Below are 25,703 nucleotides of genomic sequence, written 5' to 3'. Positions count from 1 at the left end.
GCTTTTTTTGAATGGTTTTCATCACCTAATATCCTTGTATTTGTTCAGTAGACTATACATCCTTGTATTTTGTATTGTTTAATTATATTGTAGTTCTGAATTAAAAAAAAAACAGTCTGCATTTCAGTCAGAGGTTTTCAAACAATAAGTGTCAAGTAAATTAATGAAGTCTGTGCCCCTTATTGTTAATCTTATTTTTCATTCATATCACTGCCTAAACGAACTACAACAACTGCGTTTGTCATTTGTACAATAATTGTACAATAAAGTCTTTGAAATTGAAAAAAGTGCCTAAGCTTTTTCAATTTCCAAAGTGTTGCTATTTCTCTCCCTAAATCTTTATCTTCTACTCAAAAGGTGAGCTGATCTCAAATCCAACATGATGCAACACCACCATCTACATGGGTCTGTTAGTAATTAGTGATTTACCAGCCTGATTTTACAAACCATGCCTACAAGATCGGAAGTGTAAGTGGCAGTAAACTTCATTTGACAAATAGTGTCCAACAATGAATGAGTTAAGTACATTTCAGTTTGTACTTCACTTTTACTTCATTTGTTCCACATGTATCTGTACCAGTAATCTTATCTAACTGCTGAAAAATGAAATATTGCATCTCAATTGTAACTTTTGAGTTTTAAAAATAGTAGTTGAGGCTTTTCTTTTCCATTCATGTATTTTTAAAAAATGGGGAAAAATAACACACAGACAATTCCATTGAAAACGGAGGCCAAATGAAGCCCATGTTTAATGATTCCCAAAAGATTTGATCAGAAAACACGATCGTTTCAACCACAATCTGCATATATAGGATAACAGTTTCATTACAACTTTGCAGGAACCGAGAACAAAAGTTCTCAACTATAAAATACTGAGTAATGTTACATCCTGCGAGACGTAAGGCAAGTACATAGATTTGGGTTTGACGACTGGAACACCTTAAATTAATTTTAAAACAATAGGTAAGACTGATCTGGAAGCTACATTAAATTATTTCTATACCCTCTTTTACTAATAATTGCTAAATGACAATGAGATATACAAACAGTTTGTCTTGCTGTGCACAGGCCAAGTTTAGCTTACATCTCTGAACAGTTTCCTCCTCGCTGGATGGACAGATTGTGATTTATTGTATAGCGACAGCGCGTTTGGATCTAGGCTGGTAGAATGAATTATAGGGTTGCACAATACATCAAAAATATCAAATATCGATATCGTGATAATGGCCTATGTAATATACATATCGCAGAGACATGCAATAATTTTCTAATAGAATTGAATGCTTTTATGTGACTTTGACCAGACAGATACAAACTTAAATGCGTATCGCCAATAGTTGGACATTGTCTAGAGGGAATTACAATTAGCTAAGAACACATTGAGCTTGTTCATTTTCCCACATAAAAAAAATACTTCTTTTCATTAGACAATAAAAATGTCTTTAAGGTACATGTTGAATATCCCAATATCAATATTGCGATAGTCAACATCCATATTGCATGTTTTTCTAATATCGTGCAGCCCTAATGAGTTACAGGCAGCAATATTAAAACGCATCCACTATTAAAACCGAACACACTTGGAGCAGATGATAAACATCAGTGTACCGCAGTCCGAATGAGAATTTTGATCAATTCAAATCGACAAGACAATTGAGAAGAAAAAAAAAACAATAGACTGTAGCAATCAAATTGCAAAGGCATAAAACGAGGAGTGTCAGTACAGATCCAGGACTGGTGTCACAAAAGATGTATTACAAAACCATCTTGAAAGAGGTCCTCTGTCATTTGCGTCGTTCAGTGCAGAGGCTCCAGTTGTGGCAGGAAAAAGTGGCTGCTCACAGAACTGCATCTGGCAGTTCCTGGCCATGAAGACAATGGCCATGCTAGAGCAACTTGAATTTGAAATATCTTTTGTGACACCAGTCCTGTGACATTTTCTGACACACTCCGTATGAGAGTAATCAACAGCATCAATATCAATGCATCCGACTGGTGTGATTTATCCTAAAATCAAAGAATAGTGTCAACATTACCCAAGTGACTATCAGGTAGAAAATGAGCTGTATTGTCTGTATCTTGAAACTTGAGGGACCAGCGCAGAAGTTGTACCGGTACAATGGACTGAATATACTGTACTAACAGATGGAAATATGCATGTTCTCCAGAAGATAAGTCAGTCGAAAGGGTAGCATCCATAAAGGCTTTGATTCATTAGAAATAGAACCAGAGCCACAGTGTTTTTTAATGTTTTGTCAGACATGGTGACAACGACACAAGGGAGGAAGAATGACAAATGGCAAGGTTTGTCACCTGTAAAAAAAGCGGCCCCACAACAACAAAAACTGATTAACTCATGTCCATCTTCAACCAACTATTTCCATTATGCAGTGCAGACTGAGGAGTCATACTGTTTGTGGCCACGTCGGCACCCTGGAAGTCATAGAGTTCCTGCTTTTTGACGCAAATGTTCGTACGAAGTGTTGGGTGGAATCCTTTCAATCAAAGTGTAGGGCTGTGTAAAAGATTATCCACACCACCTGAGAAGGACAAAGAATGGGAGACATTAATAAGTGAGCCGAGTTCAATGTTGGCAAGTTCAAACTGTTGATGCATACATATAAGAAGAACAATTGTCATATTTCCACAATTAATTTAGTTTATTATATAATGTACTGAATGTAAGGTATTTTCAGTAGGACTGCAACCACCTAATTCCCATTTTATCTGATACATATTTTTATTCCACTAAAGAAATGGTCTTGCTTTCGTGAAGCACAAATATTACAAGCCTAAAATGTTTATCAGAAAGTCTATGCACGCATCATGAAATATTCTCCCACCAGAAACAGAGCAAAAGATGTCATGAAGCCTTCTTTAGTGAGCTCCCACGTTCCACCGTACTCTTCCTCATCAATCTGCTGAAAGCTGCTGAAGTATACATAGAGGACGCCAGCATTGATGATGCAGAATCTAATGAGGCAAAAACATGACGAGAAAATGAGCCTGCCGAGTCAAGCTAATGATATATGAAGAAGTGCCAGGTTGAAGAATACGTACATGGCAATCCCCAGAAACCCTTTCAGTGGGGCGACACCCCAGATGACACCAAGGATCACTGCAATGATTTGCCGGAGCCAGTAAATCACATCTAAAAACTCATCCTGCAAAGATTTAAAAAGGAAGAATTAACTGTAGTGGTGCATTTTCAGTTAAATCTCCACAACACTTCACAATGTCCATGTTTTTTTCCCTCACCGGATCTGTTAAATATGTTTTGTTTCTTGTAAACGTAAGAGTTCTCTAATAATACTTATGCGTCACATTCATGTATTTTGTGCTTTGAAATGCTGCATCTCGCCACTTAACTGAAACATGCAAGAAGGAGCAAATACCTCGTTCTCTGTCCTCCCTCTATTGACTGCCACTGCATTGAAGAGTGCATTTTAATATTTTGCTGTTTGCTTTCAAATCTCAGTCTCGTCCCACCTTACCTCTCTGACCTGCTACAACCCAACACTCCTGCCGGATGTATTATGCATCCTGATGGAGGTACCGAAGACTAAGCGGAAGCTTAGAGGGGATAAAGCTTTTTCAATTGCTCGTCCCAAACTTTAGAATGCCGTACCGGTTGGCGCACATTAGCAAAGGCCCGCCTCACTGTCCATTTATAAAAAACACATTAAAACCAATTTCTATTCCTTATCCGTCAACATAGCCCAAGACTATGCCCTTATCTTGGTGTCTTGTTTGTTTTTCTTGTTTTTAGCTTTGTTATTGTTTTTAAAACTGTCCACATTGATTCAGCACTTCGTCCCCTTATTGCATATTAGATTGTTACCTCATTGAGGACGTCTTCACTTTGTCATTTAATTACAAGGTTCACACACTCCATCTGGTACAGTTTCTGTTTAGGTTACAGTTGCAGGTTACGAACTGGAAACTTTCTTTTTGTCAGTGAGTTAAAAAAAAAGATTATCCGAATATCAAAATTAAGAATATTTTAACGGATCGCTTTGAGACTGCAAAGCTAAATCTGCATTCATCACATTTAAAATTGCTCATTTAGATTGGACAATTCATATACAGTATAAGTAGATTACGAATTATTTTGAACATAGCCGCAAGATCATGTTATCCGCCTCTGATGCAACGAACAACAAACCAGGTGATTTGCGCAAAACAAAATCCGACAACATGATTGGTTACATTTTAAAAGCGCTGCCGACTGACCTTCTCCTCCCAAACTGCATTACTGTTGAACGCTTTGCTCCATGTGGACTGTTTGACACCCCCATTCAGCAGATGACTTTCTTCTTTCCGCTTTGAGCTGCTCGTCATTATTTACAGCTTCTTTATACCACACGCGTCGAAAAATTAAAATGACAAACTAAAGACACCTTCCAATAAATGCTACTATCTGACGGCGAGTAAATGCAATCCGTGTTATGCTGTATCGGAAGGTGTTAAGAGTTAGGACTGTCCGCTGATCTGACAGATTTTAGACGCTAGCCTCAAAAGGACGACTGAGCATGCGCATCGTAGGTTGACCCCGCCAGAGTTAGCCAATCAGAGAGTGCGACGTCCCTGTGTTTCTATTGCCAAAAAGGTCCAGAAAATCTACAGCGACCTCATGTGGTCAATATATGTAAACCTATGCCAGCCCCACGAACGTGCTTACCAGATGGGTTACAGTTACACAACACTCATATCATCTTTTCCAATAAATAAAGGAATGAGTGCATTCTGTTGACCAAAATGTTCATTTAAAGGGGAACAATGACCTCATCAGGTAGAACTCATTGCAACTATTCATAGGGATGCACTGAAACTAGTGAAAATACTCTACCTCTGTACTTGTATTCAGAGTAGACTCAAGAGAAAAAAAACTCCAATACGTCAACACGGATACCACTTTACCAGCCTGACATATACGTTGTGGCCAGGTGGACCCAGAGCCAGCTGTCTGCAGATACTTTAAGGCAGGCGTCATCAACATGATGCTTGCGATCACCAAGTAGCCCCCAAGGGCCACATGAGTAGCCTGCAGGGATTTTCGAAAAACACTGTAGCTCACCATGGAAATTTTCCTAATTTGATTATGTGTTGCTCTTCCCCACCAAAAGTAAAGTAGAGCCACTTACCTTAGCTTTATCTAACTTATCTTTGTTGTATTTGTTTTTTAATCATACTTGCATTGGTGTACATTTAGAAATGACAGTGTTGGGGGAAAAACTAGTATAGTTAAAATGTCAGCATTGTAGCGCGTGACCAACCAACAATTGTATAAAGGTCCACCATAATAATTACATTATTAACCTTTCAGATGACATCCTGGGCTTCCTACACAAAAATGACAGTTCAGCAGCTTACCATTCTGGGATCTGTAATTTTGCTCACTGGTGTGACTCTAACTGATGCTAAATGTAAATAAAACCCAAGAAATTGTGTTCAATTTTAAAGCTGTGGACAATTTGAGGCCGGTGGTCATTCACAATGAACCCATCAGGCAGGTCCATAGTAACAACCAATCACGCCGCAACTTGTGAATTTTAGGTGAGCTGTGATTGGTTGTTACTGTCGACAGCAAGTGGCAAAATACATTTTTTGAAGGTGTTAATTGTACATGAAAAATAATTAACGTTATCAAGTTCATTACAGACAAAATACTATTTTTTTACCGGTGAAAATTGCAAAATTAGTAAAGAACCCCTTCAAGTATTGTAATTTCTTATCACTTATATGTAATGAACAAAACACATTAAAAATGTTGTCATGTATTTTCATGGGGTAAAAAATAGCACTGTTTTGAATAAAAAATGTCCGGTATTGCCCATCAACACCGTGTGATAAACATACTACACTGTATGTATTTCAGAAGTTGTCTTGCATACAGTCATTTACTTTTAAGTGAGCACATGAAGTAGATCATCCCATCAGTTGGAACAAAAAAAGAAGCAAATATTAGAATTTCATTAGGCTGTGTTTACCTAAGAAACTGGCAAAATTGCTATTTGGATAGGCGATGAGGTGAATACTGTCTTGGTAACTTTATACGTAACAACAAACTATTTTCTACACCAAAGTAAGTTAGATTACCTTATGTGCACACATGCCAGACAATATTAACAGTTAAGCAAAAACTGATAATCCCTCAGGGTAAAAACTTCAAAGTGCCGTGATATTTAAGGAGGTTAACCTGCAAATTTGAATGGAAACATGCCTCATTGTAAAACGTACTGGTTGTTTAATTTGGTGCTCAGGCCTGGTTCCATTATTCTCCATGTACATACCGTGCCAGGTACCACCACTGGCAAACACTTAAAACCTGCTTCCCAGTTTGCATCCTTGTCTAAGTGCTTGTGTTTTTCCTCCAAACAGTATTTTAACTCACTGTGGCGGCGGCATTTATTTACCAGTACAGTATTTTGAGGTTTTTATTGAATTCGGGTGAGTCAGGACAAGATCAATTTCATCACAGCCTATCTTTGTGTATATTACGCTTTCAATCGTGTCGATTCGTTTTTCCCCCCCCCAGTTGTATTATGTTTCCTAGGACAGTGGTTTTCAAACTGTCGCCCCCAGGGGTCCACAAAATAACCTGCAATAAATTATCATATTATCTAAAAAAAGTGCTTATTATGAGAATAAAGACTTATTTTTTCAGCCACCCGAGAACAAAATGTGTCATTTTTTTGCAAAGCATAGTCAGATTTTTTTTTTAAAGAATAAACAGCGTACTATTAAGAGAATAAAGTGGTATAATGGGAATTCTGTTGGTAAAACATGATTTTCTTTCCTTACATTGACATATGTATCATATATTGCGACTTTATCTTGGAAAAAGTACGACTTTACATTTCTCACACTTTTTATCCTAACAAAATATGTATTTATTGTTGGAAAGATGACTTCTTTTCTTTAAAAATGTGACTTTATTCTGATTGCATTACAACGTTTTTTCCCTCTGAAAATATTAATTTGTTGTGTAACTTCTTTTTTTATATATATGAGACTGAATTACAGATATCTGCAACACATTACAACTCTATCTATAAAATACAATACAATTTTATTTATATAGCGCATTTCACAATAGCTACAACTGTAACAAAGCACTTTACATACAACAAGAATATCCATAATGCAATAAGTGAAATCAACAAATTAACACAAAAAACTATATACAATAGACACCGGAAAACAGCCGAAAATGTCTCAGTCTCTCTTAAATAAGGCTCGCGACAGTATACACACAAACACATGTGATATAACATGTTATGGTCCAGTATAGGGTGTCCAAAGTTTTTCCTCCGAGGGCTGCAAACATTTCCAAACGTTTCCAAAAGAGAATCCTCCTTATTTTCGAGGCATTATAAATATTTTATTATGTCAATTGTGTTTTCTTTGTGCAAAGAAAAGCTCTACATAAGACCAATTCATTATTACTAGTAGTACTCGTCGTCATAGTCGTTGTCAGGTGCGTTGCAACTTGCAACCATGGTGCATGTGCGTGAAAACACTCGCACCAGTCGTCCTTGTCAAATGTTATTTTTTGTATAACGTTGGACCGCTAAAAACCTGCTATATGCAGAATATCACATGAACAAACAGGTTAGCCCAACTTGCTATACTTACTGTTTCCTTTATGGCTGATGTTTTCGGACAAAAGTACATGTAGGGCTGCAACTAACGATCATTTCAATAATTGATTAATCTGTTAATAAATTCATTAATTAATTGAAAATGTTTCAATGAATATTGTCGATTAATTGGATGAAAAAAAGCATGTCTAATTTCCATCCCTTTATTTAAAAACAGGGCTATTTATTTCAAAATTGACAGTGTAGAAAATGCAACACCAAATTAAGATTCAGTTCCTGGTTTGGTCCGTAACATGTCAGAAAATAGGCAAAAACATGGATTACCGTTTTCCAAAGTAATAGCAAAGTTTTAGTTTGATAAGATAATCACATCACTGCTTTCCTGGAGGACTACAGAAATCAGATAATATCTAGTTTTGTAATGCGGCCTTCCAATTTAGCCTTTGGAGGACGCAGCCTTTGAAGTTGGACATAGCATTTGGCTCAATGAGAGTGCCACTGCTATCTACTGTAGTGGATGTGCAATTACACTTGTATGTGCAAAAAAATATATATATTAATAATAATATAATAAAGCATCAGCACCAGGTGAAGATTTGAAATCTCTGCTATAGAAATACCCTTTTTAAATACAAGTATTTAAGGCACTTGAACGTTTTTTAAAGGTCTTTGAACCCAATTTTAAACCAACACAAACACATCTAAACACATAATATATTGAGACAGAGGAATAGTAATGTAATGTCACAAACAAAATTAACAGTCATAACAAATTTGTGATATGGGGATTGCGAAATCAGAGCTGCGATACAACGGAGTTTACTGTTACAAAGTTGACAGTGGGCTGCAAATGTCGTCATCCGTGGTCCATTGAAACCAAGGCACAACTTGAATGAGTGTGTGTCTTGTTTTGACTAAAAATCAAATAAGAAATTTAGCGTAATGTGTGTGACTGTCGTTTTTGATTGCCAATAGAAAGAAGAAAGAACGACTGATGCGTGCCTGTGTCTTTAAGAGAGGTCACCTGGGGACACACAGGTGTGCTAGTGGCGTTTTTAGTTGCACTGCATGCGGTTGAAGTGTGCCGGGCGGGATGTTGCACCCCGTCCAGGTCGGTGCGATGTTTGTGGCTCGATGGACGGCGGGACGCCGCTTTCTCTCACTGGGGCACTTCGCCTCTTCACGCTCTCACGCCAACTCCACCGTCAATGACGTAAGCGTCACGTGCTCGCCTCTCCCCTCTCTACGTCCGCCGTATTTTGCTTCCCTCCATTGGCTGCTCTCACACTGGAACCACTCGAAATCAAACCACAATCCCGAACCGAAGAAGGTTCGCGGGCGCGAGTGCTAGCGGTCGGGCTTCGGGCGTCTTGACAACCGGCCGATGGACGGAGCAGCTTCCACCTCGAAGTTACCATCAATGAGGCGCAGACCTGCCGTCGGTGTGCTGGTTGCGCTGAGCTGCTACCATTGAAAACTTTTTGGGCTGTGTGTTTTGTTTGCCACAGCGACGTGTGCCGACAACGTGAGGTGAGTGTCGTTTCTTGGTCTCAATTTCTACGAGGGGCGCTTCAGTCTTCGCCCAACTTCGCGTCCACCTTCGCCGGCCAGCTGCACCGTAGGTCGCCTACTTAAAATGGCGACAGCCGACGGGGGTGGGGGGAGAGGGTTGTTCGAGGGCTGGGGACTTGTCTTTCTTTCTTTTTTTCCTCCCGATTCTACGCTGCGAGTACGAAGGTTCGAACGCGTATTATTGTCGTGTCCACGAAGTTGGGACTCACTCCGCCTGCTCAAGTTGAGCGGAAGGAATATGAACACTCATCGTAATGGGAAATGTGTGATGTCGATGACGTTCCCATTCGGCGGCTCCGATTTTATAAGTCAATGTTAGATTTAATTGTTCTTCTTCTTTTTCTAATTATTATTCGTGCATCTTGACAATACATGAACATTCGTGTATAATTTCAAACAGATTTCAAATACAAATTTTAAATGTGATATGAATAAAATTGCCCCAGTTTAATGACAATCATCAAAAGTTTTGCAAATAAGATCATAACCTTTGCTTTTGATCAGATTTTTAAAAAATACTATCCATGCACAACCTCCCAAAATACTGGTGAGTGCCACTATGATGACCAACATTAATATACAGTAGCCTAATAGGCCTGCGTGTTCATAGGAAAAAGGTTCAAAGTTGTATCTGTACAAATTATTCTCATATTTATTGTAGTAAGCTCCATACACAAACATTAACCCTGCCCTAAAATATAGATGCTGTTTTTCCTGTGACATCATGCATTGTTTTGTTGCGTTGCTTAATGAGTGTTTGAATAGAGAATCTTCCCGATGTCAAACACGGATCGGTGGGCGAACAAATAATGGTCACGTGATTGAAAATGATCAACAAGAAAAGAAAAAAAACAACATAATGATTCAATTAAAATGTTTTGCACATAAGTCAAACATGTACTTAAATGTTTAAAACGCAGGTTCTTTTAAATAAAACTGAACTTAAAAATGTTTTTTAAAATGTACAGTACATGAAAATTAATGTTAAAAAAATACATCATTGGTTTAAAAGAAGGTTTAAATTGGCTGTACTCATAGCTACAAGTTTCGCTGTAATAAGTTTTTCACGTTTTCAATGTTGTAATTTTATGTGTTTAATTCAGTGATTCTTTTGCATACCACAAGCGAGGGCCAGCATACCACTAGTGGTACTCCTACCACTTATTAAGAATTGTTGCCATGTACAATTTGTTAGTATACTTTGAATAATAGTTCTAGTTTTTCAATTAGTATGATGCGCATTGTTGCACATTTTAAAAGTTTTGCAAAGAGGCTTCTTAACTTGTGCTCTTTTTATGTTCCTTCTTTACTTTTCATTAAACATTGTTTATAATATTAAATGTATTTCCATATGCAATTCTTCTAATCTGAATGACACGCATGGTGGCCCCTTTTAAATGTTTTGCAAATAGGCAAACTGCATTTTTTAAAAATTCAATTACTTTTTTTTTTTTTTTTTTTTTTTGAATCTTCGTCTTTTGCTTATTATTAAATGATGAGCTCCGAGCAGCTTGTTTGTGATGCTCAGTAGTCGACAATAAGTTAGCATGCTGGCCTGGCGATGACTCATATCGTGTTGTCATGACTGTTTGACTCTGGGGCATTTAAGAGTTCACCCACGACAACACTGGTGCCCGCCTGTGACTCAATGTTGAAGTCAGGTTGTACCGCTGTGAAGGCCAAAAGCACCATATTTACAACAACACAGATGTACTGGTAGCTCAAGCTTGCTGTGTTTTGTTTAGCCGGAACGCCATAGAATACTGACAACTTGACTCTTTCTACACTTGCTTTTTTTGATGTCACCTTACAGAGGATGCATGAATGAGAGAGATTACTTTAACCCTTTGAATTCTTTGAATTGTATCCTCAGTCTTCACTTAAGGCTTCTACGAGGAAGTAATTTCAGTGAGCCACCCGTTCAGTGACGTCACCCGCCCTCCCCACTGTCATGACGACAATGTATTCGCGTATCTCTACCAAACTGGCAACCAGCTCGGCGTCAACTGCTAGTTGAGAGTCTTTCCCAGTCTTGGCGAGAGCACGCTGATTTGATTCACTCCCACATCCGCTGCAAGCAGGCTTAGGTCAGTAGCGGCAGCCTGCGTTCTGCTCGGCTGGTTAGCAGCTTGTGATGTCAGCCATTTTAGGTTGGACAGCACTGAGCACGATGCGACGCCATTTTTCCTCTCTCTCCTTCTCTCTCTCTCTCTCTCTCTCTGTCTGTCGCTCTGTATTGAGCAGTCCAGTTCTGCATGCCCCGGTAGAGGCCACAGCAATGCAGCCTTTGCAACCCACACAGCCATCTGCTCTGTGACCTAAGAGTCGCTAAGAGAAGATGGGCCAGTAGGAAACTGACATGAAGTGTTGCACTGATGCCAATGCTGAGCCGGAGTCATGGGCGAAAGCGAGTCCCTCAGAGACTTGTGAATGTCAGCAAACAAGCACCTGAGAAAAAGTTGGTGGACAAAGGAAGGTTAGAGAAACACTTGGCTTTAACATTTTATGTTTTTTTTTTTTTTTTTCTGTTCACTGGGATTCAGCACTACCTAGGTCACCGCAGACCTATCTTAATTAATTCCATGAGGGAAGTGAGCGAGAGGTAACCAAGGCAGATGTCTGGAAGGGCACTCAGGCATGTGGTCAACAGGAAGAGTCAGCATCATCCCAGGGCAATAACTTTCCGTGCCGACCACACCTATCTGGGGAAACACCAATACTGTCAGTGGGAGGTACTAAAAGACGAGCAGTCCAGGGATGCTCCAAATGCCGCTTCAAACAAACACGTAGGTAGCCACAGTGAATGCGTGCGTGTGTGTGTGTGTGTGGTACACATGCCCATTTTGTGTTTGCGAACTGCCGGTGGCTAGTTCTAGTGGTTGGGGTGAAGGGGTAGGAGGTGGTTGCCATGGGGACAGTAACACACCAGTGGCGCTGCCGTCCTGTCTCTCTCGGCCAAGCATGCTACGAGAAGGAGGAGGGGGAGGAATACTGGGAAGGGGGGACGGCCAGAGGGGAAGTGGAGGCGGGGGGTGTATCTGTGTGACGTAAAAGGACAAGCGAGGAAGCTTGAAACTCAGTCAACAAGCAAACGGCGTACATACGTCTCTCAAGCACAGCATTGTCATCAGCGCGAGTGTATCCGCTGCTTAGTGCCTGGTATTTTTGTGGCCACGCTACGCAGCCCTCTTTCCAGCGGAGCCTGTGTGTATGCTATTATTGGCCGACACTCTGTGGTGTGGATCCAGCCGAGGCCTGCGCAAAAGTCATGCCGAGGGACGAAAAGAGGTCATGTGCAGATTTGCAGAACCACCAAACAGGTGTTCAATAACCAGCGTGAGAAAAGGATTTCTTTGTGTCACCCGCATATCCGAGACTCTCACGTGCAGGAAAACGAGCCGCCTCGGTGCCTCCGTAAACAAGCGTCACACGCACTCACTGGCACGCAGGCAGCCACCCCCGCGCCCTACATGCATACGAACGTAAGCGCATATGCTCCCTTGCTCACCCAGCCGACCCCCACTTCCATCGCTTCACTCCAAGTCGCACAGGAAACCCACACATGCAAATACCCGACACAAAGTCGCCATCGCCACAACACGTGACATCCAATTTGACGCCGTTACGTTGTTCATACTCTGTGAGTTAAATGCTTTGTTTGCATCCACACCTTACTGAGGCCTATAGCGGGCACCCTGATGAGGCGAAACCTCGCAGGATAACATTGTAGCTCTGTCCATTTGCGCCAAATTTGATACCTTCATTTTATGCCTTCATTTTATACCTTCATTTTTTTTCCCCCAATCATAATTGCAGAACAATGTCAATGTTTGTCCGTGAAGCCGAACTTGACTGTAGCTTACAGTGTGTCCACTGACTGAGGAGCTTCTTGGCTTGGAACATTCCAGTTTGAGAAAGCATAGCGAGGAGAGAAGGATGGGGGTGAGGTGGCGAAGTGGGGTGGAGCACTGCATGATTGTAGTTTGGAGCAAGAAGGGGGCGTCGAAGAGCGGGGGTGGGCAGGGTGCGGTGGTTGGAGGGTGGGGGGGGTATCGGCTAGGAAAAATTCCTCTGTGAAACACCTCGGCGCTTCCTCCCCGACAGTTCACACCCCAAAGCGGCTCCCATCCCCCACCGTTGGCTCGCGCTCATCTCACCCGACACAGCCGCGTAATGGACGACTGAGACTGTCCACCCAGAAGCCTTTGTTTCGGTCATGTGACCAGTCCGCCTTGGCAGCGCGGTGCCCCCTGATGCAGAATTGAATGGCAGAGGACTAGGAGGGGTGCGCAACAGCCCAAGACAAGAGTAGGAACTCTCACCCTGGGACGCCCGAAGGAACAAGGGGCATCTCGTTCCTTCGACACAAACAAATCTCCCATTGCTGGTTAACCTCTCACTATGTGGCAGAAGAAATTGCCGGGGTCTTATCAAGTGGAAGCCAATTCATTTCCTCATTCACCTCAAGTGGTGTGAGCCAAAGTTTTTGCATTTCAATGTAAACAACTGATGTTGGTGTGTGAAAGTTTAGCGTCCCTGTGGAGTGAGCGTTAACTCGTGTCTGGAAGTAACGTAGCGTGACTTTTCTCTTGTCATGAACTTTTTGTGTGTTTACTTTGTGGGCACGAGAGAGAGAAAGAAGGCCTTGACGCTGTTTGAAGAAGGGCAGGTTTGTGACTTGGCCAACATTTTGATTTGGAATATCGACCAGCAATTGTGCCTTGCGTAGTAAGGGGCAGCACTCTGAGAGGCTTTTGAAGTTAGCAGTAAAACTGGTCAATCGGTGACCTTTGTTAGTTTGTGTGTGAGGTGTCACGTGCAGGCCCCAGAACCACCTTGCGGTACTTATAATCACTCCACCTTTGCCAGAGGTGGGTAGTAATGAGTTACATTTAATCAAATAACATTTTAGATAAATTGCACTGGTCAAAGTACTTTATACTTTACTTGGGTATTTTTGTCAAGAAACAATATTTCTACTGCTTTACATTGAGATAAATTCTGCTCACTACTTGTATTTTTATCTACATGTATTTATTGTTGCTAAGGCGATCTTTCTTTTTTGGTTCGTCAGAGAAACTTATCGCATGTCTCTGTTACACCAACTTGAATATTTGTGCCGTTTGACTCTTTAAAAAAAATTATATATATATATTTTTTTACACATTTTATTTGTAATTTTCAACTTTTCCAAAACAAAACTCTCTGCACTAAACAACAATTACATCTAGAAATGGAAAAAAAAATAAAAACAAACAGGAAATCAATTTAATCTGAAATCATTTCAAGATGGGTCACAATATTCAAAAAAGGTGTCCAGATCAATTGAAAGTCATCTAATTTTCCTTTGTATAACTACATCCAAGATCAGCCTCCCATCTCGTTCTGTTTGTGTGCCCACTTACAGTCTGGTAAATTGTTGAGTATAGTTTTATAACCAAAAGATATTAATCCTTTCGCTCCACTTTATCTTGGCTCCAAAATATATTTTTCGGGTAGAGATTCCTGAGGTGTATATGGAAACGTATCTTTAGTTTGACTTCTAATCCAACTCCTAACCTGCAAATATTTAAAAAAAAAAAAGTTTTTTACCGAGACTATAAACTACTGACAAAAACTCAAAGTCACTTTTAGTGTAAAGATCTCAATAACTTTTATACCTTTCCTCACCCACATTTGCAAAACATTATCTGTTAACGATGCTGGGATGTTAAGATTGTTCATCGGTGGTGAATTTATCAATAATCTTTGTACTTTGCCTGATTAATGCGTGCAATTGTTGCCAACCATCAAATGTAGCAGAAATAATTGAGTTTTTTCTGTCATTATGTTAAGTTTCTTTTTAGATCACAGAAATGGTACTACCGTTAATTTATCCTGTGCTTCGTTCTGTTCTGTCGGCAACCACCTGACATTATCTGATTTAGAATCAAACCATATCCACAAAGCATGAAACTGAGCAGCCAAATAACATGATCTAAAGTTCGGCAGGTTCAGGCCACCTTTTGAATAAGGAAGAGGCAACGTAAGAAGATTGTGTTTTTTTTATGCCACAGGAAGGTAGTTAATAGTTTGTCTAGTTCTTTAAAAAATGATATAGGGATTTTTACTGGAATAGACTGAAATAAATAAATGAATTTTTTGGAGCATATTTATTTTGACTGTGTTAATTCTCCCTATTAATGATAACGGGAGCGCCCATCCATCTTTGTAATTCAGTTTGACTCTTTTTGATAAATCAAATGGAGCCAGCCAAATGACCGCACGCAGCAGCACAGCCCCACTAAAAAAGCTTTTCAAAGTTTTCCAAAATGTTCAAAGTGACTCATTCAAATGAAGCATGACAGGACTCTGAATTGGCTTTACAGATAGGCTCAAGCTCATCCATGACCCCAATGAGGAGAAGAGCCAGCGGAAGCGGATGGAGGGACGCTGGAAAAAACACAGCTCTATCACGTGTTTGCTGTAAAATGTCAACATTACAGTCTACAGCAGCTCCTCCAGCTTGTACTTAAGAAAAGCATTTCGCATTTATGTTTGCGGATTGTGATGCTCTGTGGAATGAAAGTAGCATGTCAGCCACAGCATGTGAATGCAAATTGCATTTCATCCGACTCAACCAGACCAATGGAATTCCTCGCCATGGAAGAGAAGAGCGTTAATTGTGGCTGCATCGGTCTTAGTTTCATTCATGGTCTAGTTTAAAAAATAAATAAATCAGAGGTTACTTTTTCAACTACTTTTCTTTTAACTGAAAACTCTTTTAAACTCTTAAGTAATTATTTGGAGAACTACTTTTTACTTTTACTGGAGTCATTTGACATCACTCGAGTCTAATTTTTGGCTACTCAAAGCAGCTCTCGTCTGTGCGCCGCCTGGGGGAGTGAGCGGGGGAAGGCGGGATGGTGAAACTCCTCCCCGGATAGCCTCGCCATGTTGGAGACGCAGGATATGGAGGAAAATATTCACTCATTTCTCGCAACAAAATCACCAAGTTGAGGGGTATTCCGAACTCCAGTTGACAAGCAACCTGTAATGCGAGCGGTCTCAAGTGTTTGTCCCAATATTTGTCCGCGTGTGTAAGGGCTCGTTTTTTTGTTGGTTTTTTTTCCTCCTAAATTCTCTTGCTCTCAGCTTGGGGGGGCATGATGGTGGGGAAGTGAGACATAGCGGCACGGGGGAGGGGAAGGAGGGTTCAGACAGGAGCATTCGCACAAAGGCTTTAGTGAATAAGCAGAGTGGATTTTGAAAACTTCTCATTAATGAGCCTCACGGCATAAGGATGCCTTGTAATCATATTTGGGGGTTTTATTGGTTTGAGCGTGGAAAAAGCCATCATATTTTAATTGCTAATATCCTCCGCTGGCTTTTAAAATTCAGCTTGTCTACTCATGGAGCCGAGCAATTTTATGTTTACAAGTTGTGATGCAAATTGTCTTTTTCTTTCATTGTAACCTAACCGCCATCTGTTTTGTCATCTCCACATTTCCCCTCCAGGCCACCATGAAAGGACCGAGTGGGCGTGTGGACATGCCGTGCGCACTCCCTCCCGCCATGCCCGGCCTATAGGCTGCCAGCAACGACCCATTCTCCCGATCACACCCCACTCGCAGTTATTTGAGCGACGCTCTCCACCGTGTGGCCACACCATGGCCAGCAAGAGGAAGTCCACGATACCCTGCATGATCCCCAGCAAGATCATGCAGCACTTTGAGGACGTTGAAGCGGACGTTCCGCTTCTTCAGCGGCAAACTACGATTTCCGGAGGCGGCGGCAGGCACAGCCCGCCGGAACTCGCGGACTCTCCCAAACTCGACGCAGCAGACCCCGTCATCGACGATGCAGGGAACTACATCTGTAAGCCTTGCAACTTTGAAACCTACGACCTTAACTTGTTCTTAGACCACGTGTACGCCGGCCACCCGGAATTCCGTTCGGACCCGAGCTTCCTCTGTGTGAACTGTGGCTTTTCGGCGCTTAAATTTGAAGGCCTGGCCCTGCATAATGCCAGGATTCACCCCAGCACCTTTAACTGCCCTCTGCAGCTGAGAAGGAGGGAGAGGAGGGCGGTGGTGGAGCAAACAATAGTAACTGGGTCAGATGAAGGCAAAGATAATGAGATTTCCATCACCAAAACCCCAATCATGAAGATGCTGAAGGGCAAATCGGAGCTCAGACGAATTGTAATGTCCCACCCTTCCTCGGATGCGCACTCCTTATCGGGCTCCAAGGAGCCCGAGAAAAAAGAGACTCTTGCAGTCACCCAAGTCACTCATGTGCCCGCAGTTGTCCACAACGGACCAACCAAGGTCACACTACCCTCTGCGATTCAGATCGTCAATGGCTCTGGAGCTTTGCCGGTGCTCAAAACCCCCATCACACAGGTAGGTTCACTTCTTGCTTGCTTTTTCTCTCCTCCTGTTCAACTTACTGCTTTACAATATCCAATGTTGTGCTGTAACTTTTGCTTATTTTTTAACAGTCAATTCATCTGTCAATTTTTTTCATTGTTGTTCATTGAATCTTTCATTCAATATCGATCCCTTTATTCAAAACGGGACATTATTTCAAAGTGACAGTGCAGAAAATGCACAAACATAAATTGATTTATGATTCGGATACTGGTTTGGGCCATAATATGTCACAAAATTGGGGGGAAAAAGTTGATCTTTTTTTTTTTTGTCCAAAGTAAAAGCAGATATTATTTTGCAAATGTCTTATTTTCATTAAAGACAAAGGTAATCAGTCTGTTTTCTTGGAAGACTATAGAAATCTGAGGATATTTACAGGTTAGAGGCTGAAATTCTGAGGATTTGGTCTCTCAACGATGAATCGTCTCTTGAAATAGTTGTGGATCAATTGTTGCATCTCTAATCCAATGTATGTATAGGTGGTCTCTGTTCAGAACAAAAGCCTGCATCAGTCCTCTCCGACCGCAGTTTCCGCTGATGCTTCGTCTTCCAAGAATCTCCCCAAAGTAATTGTTCTCTCAGTTCTATCTCATTTAAACATGGACGCTTGTAAGCATGGAAACCTCCTGTTCACCTTTCCAACTCTTCCCATCCAGGTGATGATTCCTTTGAGCAGCATCCCCACCTACAATGCCTCCATGGACTCCTCCTCCTTTTTGAAGACCTCCTTCAGCAAATTCCCGTATCCCACGAAGGCGGAGCTCTGCTACCTGACGGTGGTCACTAAGTTCCCAGAAGAGCAGATCAAGATCTGGTTCACAGCGCAACGGCTCAAACAAGGCATCAGCTGGTCTCCTGAGGAAATTGAGGAGGCCAGGAGGAAAATGTTCAACACCGTCATCCAAACCGCATCCACCAGCGCACACAACCAGCCGCAGAGTCCGGCCTCGCACACAATCACGGTCCTGGGAGCCACTGGGATCCCTCAAATCCTGCAGGGCTCTCTTGTTAGCCAAGGGGGCGTCATCGTCACGCAGCCCGTGATGGCCAACGGTATTCAGGTCAACGGTACCCCCGTGGCACTGGCTGTCACACCCAAGCCCCAGGCAGCGGCCCGGCCCATGATGCAGGCCCGGCCCGCCGCCGCCCTGGTGGCCGACAAGGGCGCCGGCATGATGGTGGGGTCGGTGGCCAGCAGCAGTACGGGAAGCAGCGTCATCGGCAGCAGTAAGGGTAGCAGGAGCGGAGGAGGGGCCGCCAGCAACGTCACTAGTAGCGGCAGTCAAGCTAGTGTCCTCAACCTCACTCAGGGTAGCAATAATCATGGCAATGCAAAGGTGAGTAGCGCCAATGTGAAATGCCACAGCGGTGCCCATGGCAAGAGCAAAAGCGATGTCAATAAAAGTACAAATCCCCCCAAAGTCAGCACAGACAGCAAGCCTCCAAATGGCGGCAGCAGCACAACAGACAGCGACGGTCAGAAGAGCAAATACACGAGCAGTGGCGGGAACAAAAATGACGCCTCGAGCGCCAGTGCGGATGACGCCGACCCGAGCACGAGCAACTCCTTCAAAATGGACGAAGAGTCCTCCCCTTCCTCCAAATCCTCGTCGCCGTCCCCCGTGGCTGGCGCCTCCGGCAGCTCCCTGAGCTCCCGCGGCATCAACGCCTTCCTGGACCCCGGCTTTTGCAAGGGCAAGAAGTCCCAGGAGCAGCTGGGCACGCTCAAAGACAGTTTTCTGAGCAACGCGTACCCCGACCAGGAGGAGGTGGACCGTCTCATCTCACTGACGGGACTCACGGTGCGCGAAGTGCGCAAGTGGTTCAGCGATCGACGCTACCACCTGCGCAACCTGAAGGGCCCGCGCTCCGGTCCAGGCGCACCGCACAAGTCGTCGGCAGGGAGCGGCGCGGCGGGCGGCGACGAGAGCAGCCCCGGGCCCATCGACCTGTCCGAAAGCAGCAGCAGCGGCGCCAAAACGCCGCAGCACAGTTCTGCTCCTCTGAGCCCGACATCAACGCACACTCCCACATCTCCCTCCACGCCCTCACGTAGGCTGCCAAGGTCGCCTTCTCCTGATTTCACAGTCGTCCGCTATAAGGAGAGAGAACCCCACCAGGTGAGCGCATAGCAGCAACAACAAAATGCTTGCCAGTTTGGCAAGTTTACATTCCAGGAAAAGTAGTACTAACAGAAACCCTTACGTTTTTTTTCTTCTGGTCAACACATTTTTATGAATTTGCTTTAATCAGAGTAAACTTCTGCTCTAATTCCAAATCTGCCCATGTTTTTCCTAAAGCACATCAGGTTTTCACGATAATAACATAATAACAGTAATATAATTTCCACAATAGTAATATTTAGTCATATTTATGAATCAAGGGTTAAGTTCCGTAACAGGTTGAATTTTTTTTTTTCTGAAACGTCATAGCTATGAATGAGAAATTACACGTTAAAATACGCACGCTTTTTACAGGTCAAACTTAAAAACAAAAAAGGAAAATATGTCACAAACCGCATGTGGTAGGAATAAAAAAGTAAAGACATTTTTTAAATCCGTTTCAAAAGTACGTTAAGGGATACATAGCTTGAGAAAATAAAGCCAGTGAATAAAAGTAGGAGGTTGGGGTGACTTTCATTTAAGCAAAATGAGCCTCCGCGCAACAATAGTCATAAAGGGAGACCATTTCTTTGAGAAGAGTTTAATGGAGACACCGCAGAAAAAAACCCAAGTCGAGCACTTAAGGGGTTAGGGTCAGTTTCCTGACCAATCACCTTTGATATGATGACAAATAACTCGTGCAGATTTGCAGGAGACTGTTGGCACCTGTCACAGGCTAGGGAGATCGTGTTACAGACCTTAGCAAGACGAACTTTGGTATAATAGACACGATGCACAAGATTACATTGAATTAGTGGTGGGCGATATGGCAAAAATATATCACGATTTTTAAAAAATAAAATCACGATCATGATTCTTTTTCTACATCGTTTTTTTGTTTTTGTTTTTGCACATTTTTGTCAATTCTCCTCATGTTCAACATATAAAACATTTAAAATGTATATAAAACCCTAAAAGGAAAAAAAAAGACATTTTAAGCCAGCTGAACTTTCTGAACAGGTTTTAATTTGAATAGTACCAATTTTTATCAAAATGTACAGTGAATGTAAACATAGGTAACATAACGTAAAACGTAAAAACACAGCTCGTAACGCGGGTCTGGTTACAAGTTTGAAGAGTCTTTTAAAGCCCTCGTTTTCCACTGTTTTAATGGGAATCGTCTTCAGCGAGGTAATAAGTCACTGCCTCAGTTACTTTTTTACACTGCTGTCTTGTCTTTTCATGTGGAGTGCTCTTGTTAAATGACTGTGTTACCGTGGGTTGTTAGCTTGGAGCTAGCGGCTGCCTCTGGCTACCATGTGTCTGATCTCCGTTTGCTTTGGCTGTCGGCGTAGTTTTTTTGCGGGCGCTGTCCACAAAAGTGATTAAACAGGTTTGTCATGTCGCCATCTGACGTCCGAACCGAGTCTCTGCAAACTTTGCAAATATACTGGTTTGCGCTTTCTCCTCCGAGGAAAAGCCAAACCAAATCGACACTGTGGATGTGGAGTTTCTTTTCGGGACCAACTCTCCTTCGTGGTGACTTTTCGCTATAGCTCGCCGCTATACAAACAAACAGCGAGGTGGGGAGTGTCACGTACGGTGCACTGTGTGTGCTGTGATTGGTTGGTCGGGTATGCGGCAGCGGCTTTGAGCCGCCATAGAGCTAAAGTGTATAGAATGTGCCCTGTCGACGATCAAACGATCTTTCGGCTTTATGAGATCGTCAACACGTTAAACCCCTTAACAATCTAATATTGTCATATTGCCCACCCCTACATTGAATAAGAGAATGCCTTGCACATATGGAAGACTTATGTACCAGAGTTAAGATACGCGACCAAAGCTCATCAGGGATAGCCTCCCCTACGTCCTCCTCCCAACGTGTCTTAATCAAATTCAAGGATTTTGAGCAGATCGAAAGTATACGATTAGAAACGATTGAAATAGAACATTTCAATCAAGGAATCGGCAAAAGCAAATAATCTATCTCAGAGTCTTTGGGCAAGTGAGGGAAAGTGGGGAAGTTACTGCCAACAAAAGTTACGAACCTGAAGATAACTGAAAAAATGATGTTATGTAAGAGTACATTTCGATAATTGGTCCATCTCTAAACAGTACAGTCAACTATTCGCTGGTGATTGGGACCGAACACTGCCAAGGCTAGCGATAAGAATAACCATGGTGTGATTACTTTATTGCTGTCCTATTATTTTCTCACTAGATACTTGTTAATCATAACCCAAATTGCGATCCTGCTTCTCCATCTTTTCCCGTTTTTTTTCTTCTTATGGGCTAGTGATACTTAGAAGTGTGGCTTTTTTTCGCCACCAAAGAGGCATGGATTAGTTACCTAGATAGAGGAGAGGAGACCGCACCGTGCACCTCGTAGCTGCTGCCAATAGACATAGTGCAGAGAAAGTTATCTTAGTACCTCTTGTTCCCCCTCAAGTTCACAAGCACTGGCGGCCGAGAAACACAGGGAGGATGTGCGATTGTGTGACGTAGATATGGCTTTTTTTTTTAACCAGCTTGGAGCTGATTGGTTAGCTCGGCCTTTCCACGGGTAGCATGACCATACTCTAGGAATACTATTCATAAACATTTTCTGTATGAATGTAAAATGGCTAATTTTGTCAAACTTCAAACATGTTGGTTGGAGTGTTAACCATTTTTACCTCCAGTGATTTGTAGTCACAAACAGGGCTGATCTCAAATGTAAAATGTTGCATCGCTGCCATCTACTGGAGGTTGTGCATCAGTAAAGTTGTTTTCAAGCTTGATATTCAAAGTGGAGCAGCATCAGACCATCCAGCACCCACCCTTGTTAGAAAACAGTTGACATTGTTGATGCTGAGTTGAAGTATAAAAACATCATTGTCATATGATATAATATAAAATCTCATAATTGAGTGTAAAAACATAATTAAGGAGCACACTCATCGATGGCAGTGAATGAGTTGAGTCACTGTTCTTGCCTGATGTTTTTTGTTAAGATCAAAGCGCTGGAGGCCAGCTTCGCTCAGGTCGCCGAACCGTCAGCAGAAGAAGTGGACCGACTTCGAAGTGAGACCAAGATGACCAGAAGGGAGATCCACAACTGGTTCACCGAGAGGAGGAAGAAAGCGGCGGCGGCCGAAAGACTGAAAGAGGAAGCGGTGCGAGCATCGGGCGGTGAGACGGAAGCCGATGGCGAGGAGGGACCAAACGACGACGCTTCCGGCGAACTCAAAGTCAACCCGATAAAGATCAATCTGAAGATGCTGAAGGTGACCGAGGCCAACGGCAAACCGGAGGATGAGGCGGCGGACGGCCTCTGCGCGAGCGCTCAATCCGGCGCGTCCGTGAACCCGGCGCCGATGCCTAGCGCCAAAGCAGCCGTTCTGCGAGGTAAAAAGACGGCCGAGCAGCTGCACCTGCTCAAGCGAGTGTACGCGCGAACGCAGTGGCCCAGCGCCGCCCAGTACGACGAGCTCATCTCGGGCACGGGGCTGCCCCGGCCCGACGTGGTGCGCTGGTTCGGGGACTGTCGCTACATGCAAAAGAACAGCCAGCTCAAGTGGTTGGAGGCCTACCAGAACACGGCCTTGGACGAGGACCTCCAGCAGGACAACGAGCGCTTCCTTCAGGCGCACCTTGACAACCGCGGCGGTCAGGAAGAGTCACAGGTACTGACCACAAATGAGTCGGTGCAGTGGGTCAAAGGTCATTCACACAGGCAGAAATTCAATTCACCGTCAGTTGCAAATAAATGTCTTCTAAAACTGACACAGAGAAAAGTGTCGTTAACAATCAAGGTTAAAAAAAACCAACCAACTACATCAAATGAGGCTTCAAAACCACGAAAAAGTATCAACATTATAAGTGGCAGCCATCTTTGGTTCATGGATTGAGCACCTTCGACACTCCTCCATACTGTAACTAATCAATCCACAAACAATTGTTGATTACTGAAGAACATGGCCCATTCTAGCATCAAGATTCTTCTTTCAAATTGACCTGATTTCGCACTAGTGTGCCCTCATCTAGTGGTTGTTAGTGAAATGATACCTGATCTAAATGAGTTCCACCAAAGCAGTTAATCATAATTATCCATCCATCTGTTGTCCAATCCGCTTACCCCCACGAGGGTCGCGGGCGTGCTGGAGCCTATCCCAGCTATTCTTGGGCATAAGGCGGGGTACACCCTGAACTGATTGCCAGCCAATCGGAAACAAACAAACATCCGCACTCACAATCACACCTAGGGGCAATTTAGAGTGTCCAATCAACTTACCATGCATGTTTTTCGAATGTGGGCGGAAACCGGAGTACCCACGCAGGCACGGAGAGAACCCGCAAACTCCACACAGTAACGTCGAGGTCAGATTCGAACCCACAACCTCTGCACTGTGAAGTGGACGTGCTAACCAGTCAACCACTGTGCCGCCGTCATAGTAATTTAGTTAAAAAAATACAAATCCACAAAATAGCAAGACCGCAAACCTGGAACTTGCGATGGAGCAGGTTTTACTGTAATTAATGAAATTGAAATTGCGCCACATAACCACCGATGGGAACAAAGGTGCTCAAGTCCGCATGTAGGCACATGGCAGATGCCAAAGTGTATCACTGGGCGCTGTTCTAAACCATGCCTAAAAGAAATCTGGAAAATTGAAGTGGTGAAAAACAGCTATTGCCTTCAAACGTGTAATGTGTTCAGAAACAGATCTCTGAATTCACTTTGTAAGTTCTTAGTGTTGCATCAATATACTTCCATTTGTAAACCACATCCAAATATTGTGTACTTCAGGAGAGAGAGTTTATCTTTTTTTGTGTCAAGTTGCATTAAAATGATTAATTTTCATATTTGTTTTTTTTTTTTGTGTGTGCAAATGTTCATTGAAATGAGCAGCACTGAACACTGGTCTTTCCGGCTGCAGTTACAGGAACTGGCAAAGGTGACCGGTTTGACAACAGATCTGGTGAGATATTGGTTCGCTACCAGGGCATCTGTGGTTCGACTGGAGCAAGTGCCCGCGCTTAAACCCGCAGCTGAACCGCCGCCACCAGGCTCCTCCCCTGTGGAGCCGCACCCAAGAGGAAGTAACGAGAAAATTGAGCAGTCGCTGTGCGGCCAAGCAAGGGACGGCGACACTCACAAGACTACTCAAGGTAGTTTGTGTGTCTTGAAATCTAAAATGGAATGTAGTTACACACTAATGGTACTTTCTTACGGTTTGACTCATTACAGAAGCAGATTGACAAACATGACAGGATGAAGGGATGGGAACGGCCCTTGAAACTGGATCACCCCCTCCTCGAAGGATGGATGTGACTTTAGCCACGACATGAGATGGACACAAAATTCTCTGGCCCTGCATCCCACCCTTTTGCTTTTTTATCCATTTCCCTTCCAATATCCTGCTGAGCACCATGCTCCCTCTTGGCCGTTCAAGTAGTGGAAGAAAAAGTGATGGTAGAATAAAAAATAAGTGTGGTGGGGATCTACCGTGACTGAGGAGGCTCATTCAATGCAGTTTGCGTGGCTGCTGGATGTTTCCTGAAGCCTTAAAAGTTAAAAAAAAAAAAAAAAAAAAAAAAAGCCATCTTGCACTAACTCTCTCTGGACCCTGGTAGCTGACACAGTGCAAGTTGACCTCTTCATAGCGTCTTAATGACAAATGAAGCACTGAGGTTGTTTTTCTGAGTTTGGCCATTATGTATAAAGGATGGGGACTCGTTCATCCTCAGAACACACCACAATAACTGACAGATGGAGTTTTGTATCGTGGAATCAATCGCTCCTTGACGTCCTCGACGTGTATGAACGTTTTATTTTTTTGGGAGCGTTTACATTGCATACATTTGACTGTAAAACAGAACTTTTCCAGGGTTCCCTACTGAGGTTAAATGTATCATTTTTACAGGTGTATTTGCAGAATAAACTGAATGTCATGAAAGGTTACTCAAAATTCTTACTTGGGTACACTTCAAAATGGTGAACAGTACATGATTATCAAATTAGACAAACA

General features: G+C 42.7%; 2 protein-coding genes across 4 annotated transcripts; one reads left to right on the top strand and one right to left on the bottom strand.

The window, feature by feature from the left end:
- Positions 1-718: 718 nt before the first annotated feature.
- rab5if (RAB5 interacting factor) lies at positions 719-4,552 on the bottom strand. Its single transcript, XM_086030457.1, has 4 exons — positions 4,234-4,552; positions 3,061-3,164; positions 2,844-2,973; positions 719-2,540 (listed from the first exon to the last, which is right to left on the bottom strand). The coding sequence occupies exons 1-4, from the start codon at positions 4,339-4,341 to the stop codon at positions 2,499-2,501; spliced, it is 384 nt and encodes a 127-aa protein (XP_085886583.1). The 5' UTR covers positions 4,342-4,552; the 3' UTR covers positions 719-2,498.
- A 4,098-nt stretch (positions 4,553-8,650) lies between these two features.
- On the top strand, positions 8,651-25,677 carry zhx3b (zinc fingers and homeoboxes 3b). Of its 3 annotated transcripts, none has more exons than XM_086030306.1 (7): positions 8,651-8,817; positions 16,674-17,560; positions 18,067-18,153; positions 18,244-19,707; positions 22,686-23,357; positions 24,612-24,843; positions 24,923-25,677. In XM_086030306.1, the coding sequence occupies exons 2-7, from the start codon at positions 16,826-16,828 to the stop codon at positions 24,931-24,933; spliced, it is 3,201 nt and encodes a 1,066-aa protein (XP_085886432.1). In that variant the 5' UTR covers positions 8,651-8,817; positions 16,674-16,825; the 3' UTR covers positions 24,934-25,677. The 3 variants fall into 3 exon arrangements, with proteins under 3 accessions (XP_085886432.1, XP_085886423.1, XP_085886416.1); XM_086030297.1 differs by having other exon boundaries at positions 8,651-9,134; positions 24,923-25,676; XM_086030290.1 differs by lacking the exon at positions 8,651-8,817 and adding an exon at positions 9,366-9,490.
- The last annotated feature ends 26 nt before the right edge of the window (positions 25,678-25,703 follow it).

This window comes from Filicampus tigris, chromosome 1 (assembly GCF_054856515.1).
Source record: "Filicampus tigris isolate MCC_2025a chromosome 1, RoL_Ftig_1.0, whole genome shotgun sequence".
NCBI lineage: Eukaryota > Metazoa > Chordata > Actinopteri > Syngnathiformes > Syngnathidae > Filicampus > Filicampus tigris.
The sequence above is the reverse complement of the archived record's forward strand: the minus strand, read 5'-3'. Positions and strand labels throughout refer to the sequence as shown.

Bases quoted from the DNA above. Each gene is read 5' to 3' on its own strand.
- rab5if (XM_086030457.1), bottom strand. From the start codon at position 4,341: ATGACGAGCAGCTCAAAGCGGAAAGAAGAAAGTCATCTGCTGAATGGG. The intron at 3,165-4,233 runs GTCAGTCGGCAG...AAATCTTTGCAG, and splicing joins ATGCAGTTTGGGAGGAGAAG to GATGAGTTTTTAGATGTGAT. The intron at 2,541-2,843 runs GTGGGAGAATAT...TGTCCTTCTCAG, and splicing joins CATCTTTTGCTCTGTTTCTG to GTGGTGTGGATAATCTTTTA.
- zhx3b (XM_086030290.1), top strand. From the start codon at position 9,415: ATGAACACTCATCGTAATGGGAAATGTGTGATGTCGATGACGTTCCCA. The intron at 17,561-18,066 runs GTAGGTTCACTT...ATGTATGTATAG, and splicing joins TCAAAACCCCCATCACACAG to GTGGTCTCTGTTCAGAACAA. The intron at 23,358-24,611 runs GTACTGACCACA...TTCCGGCTGCAG, and splicing joins GCGGTCAGGAAGAGTCACAG to TTACAGGAACTGGCAAAGGT.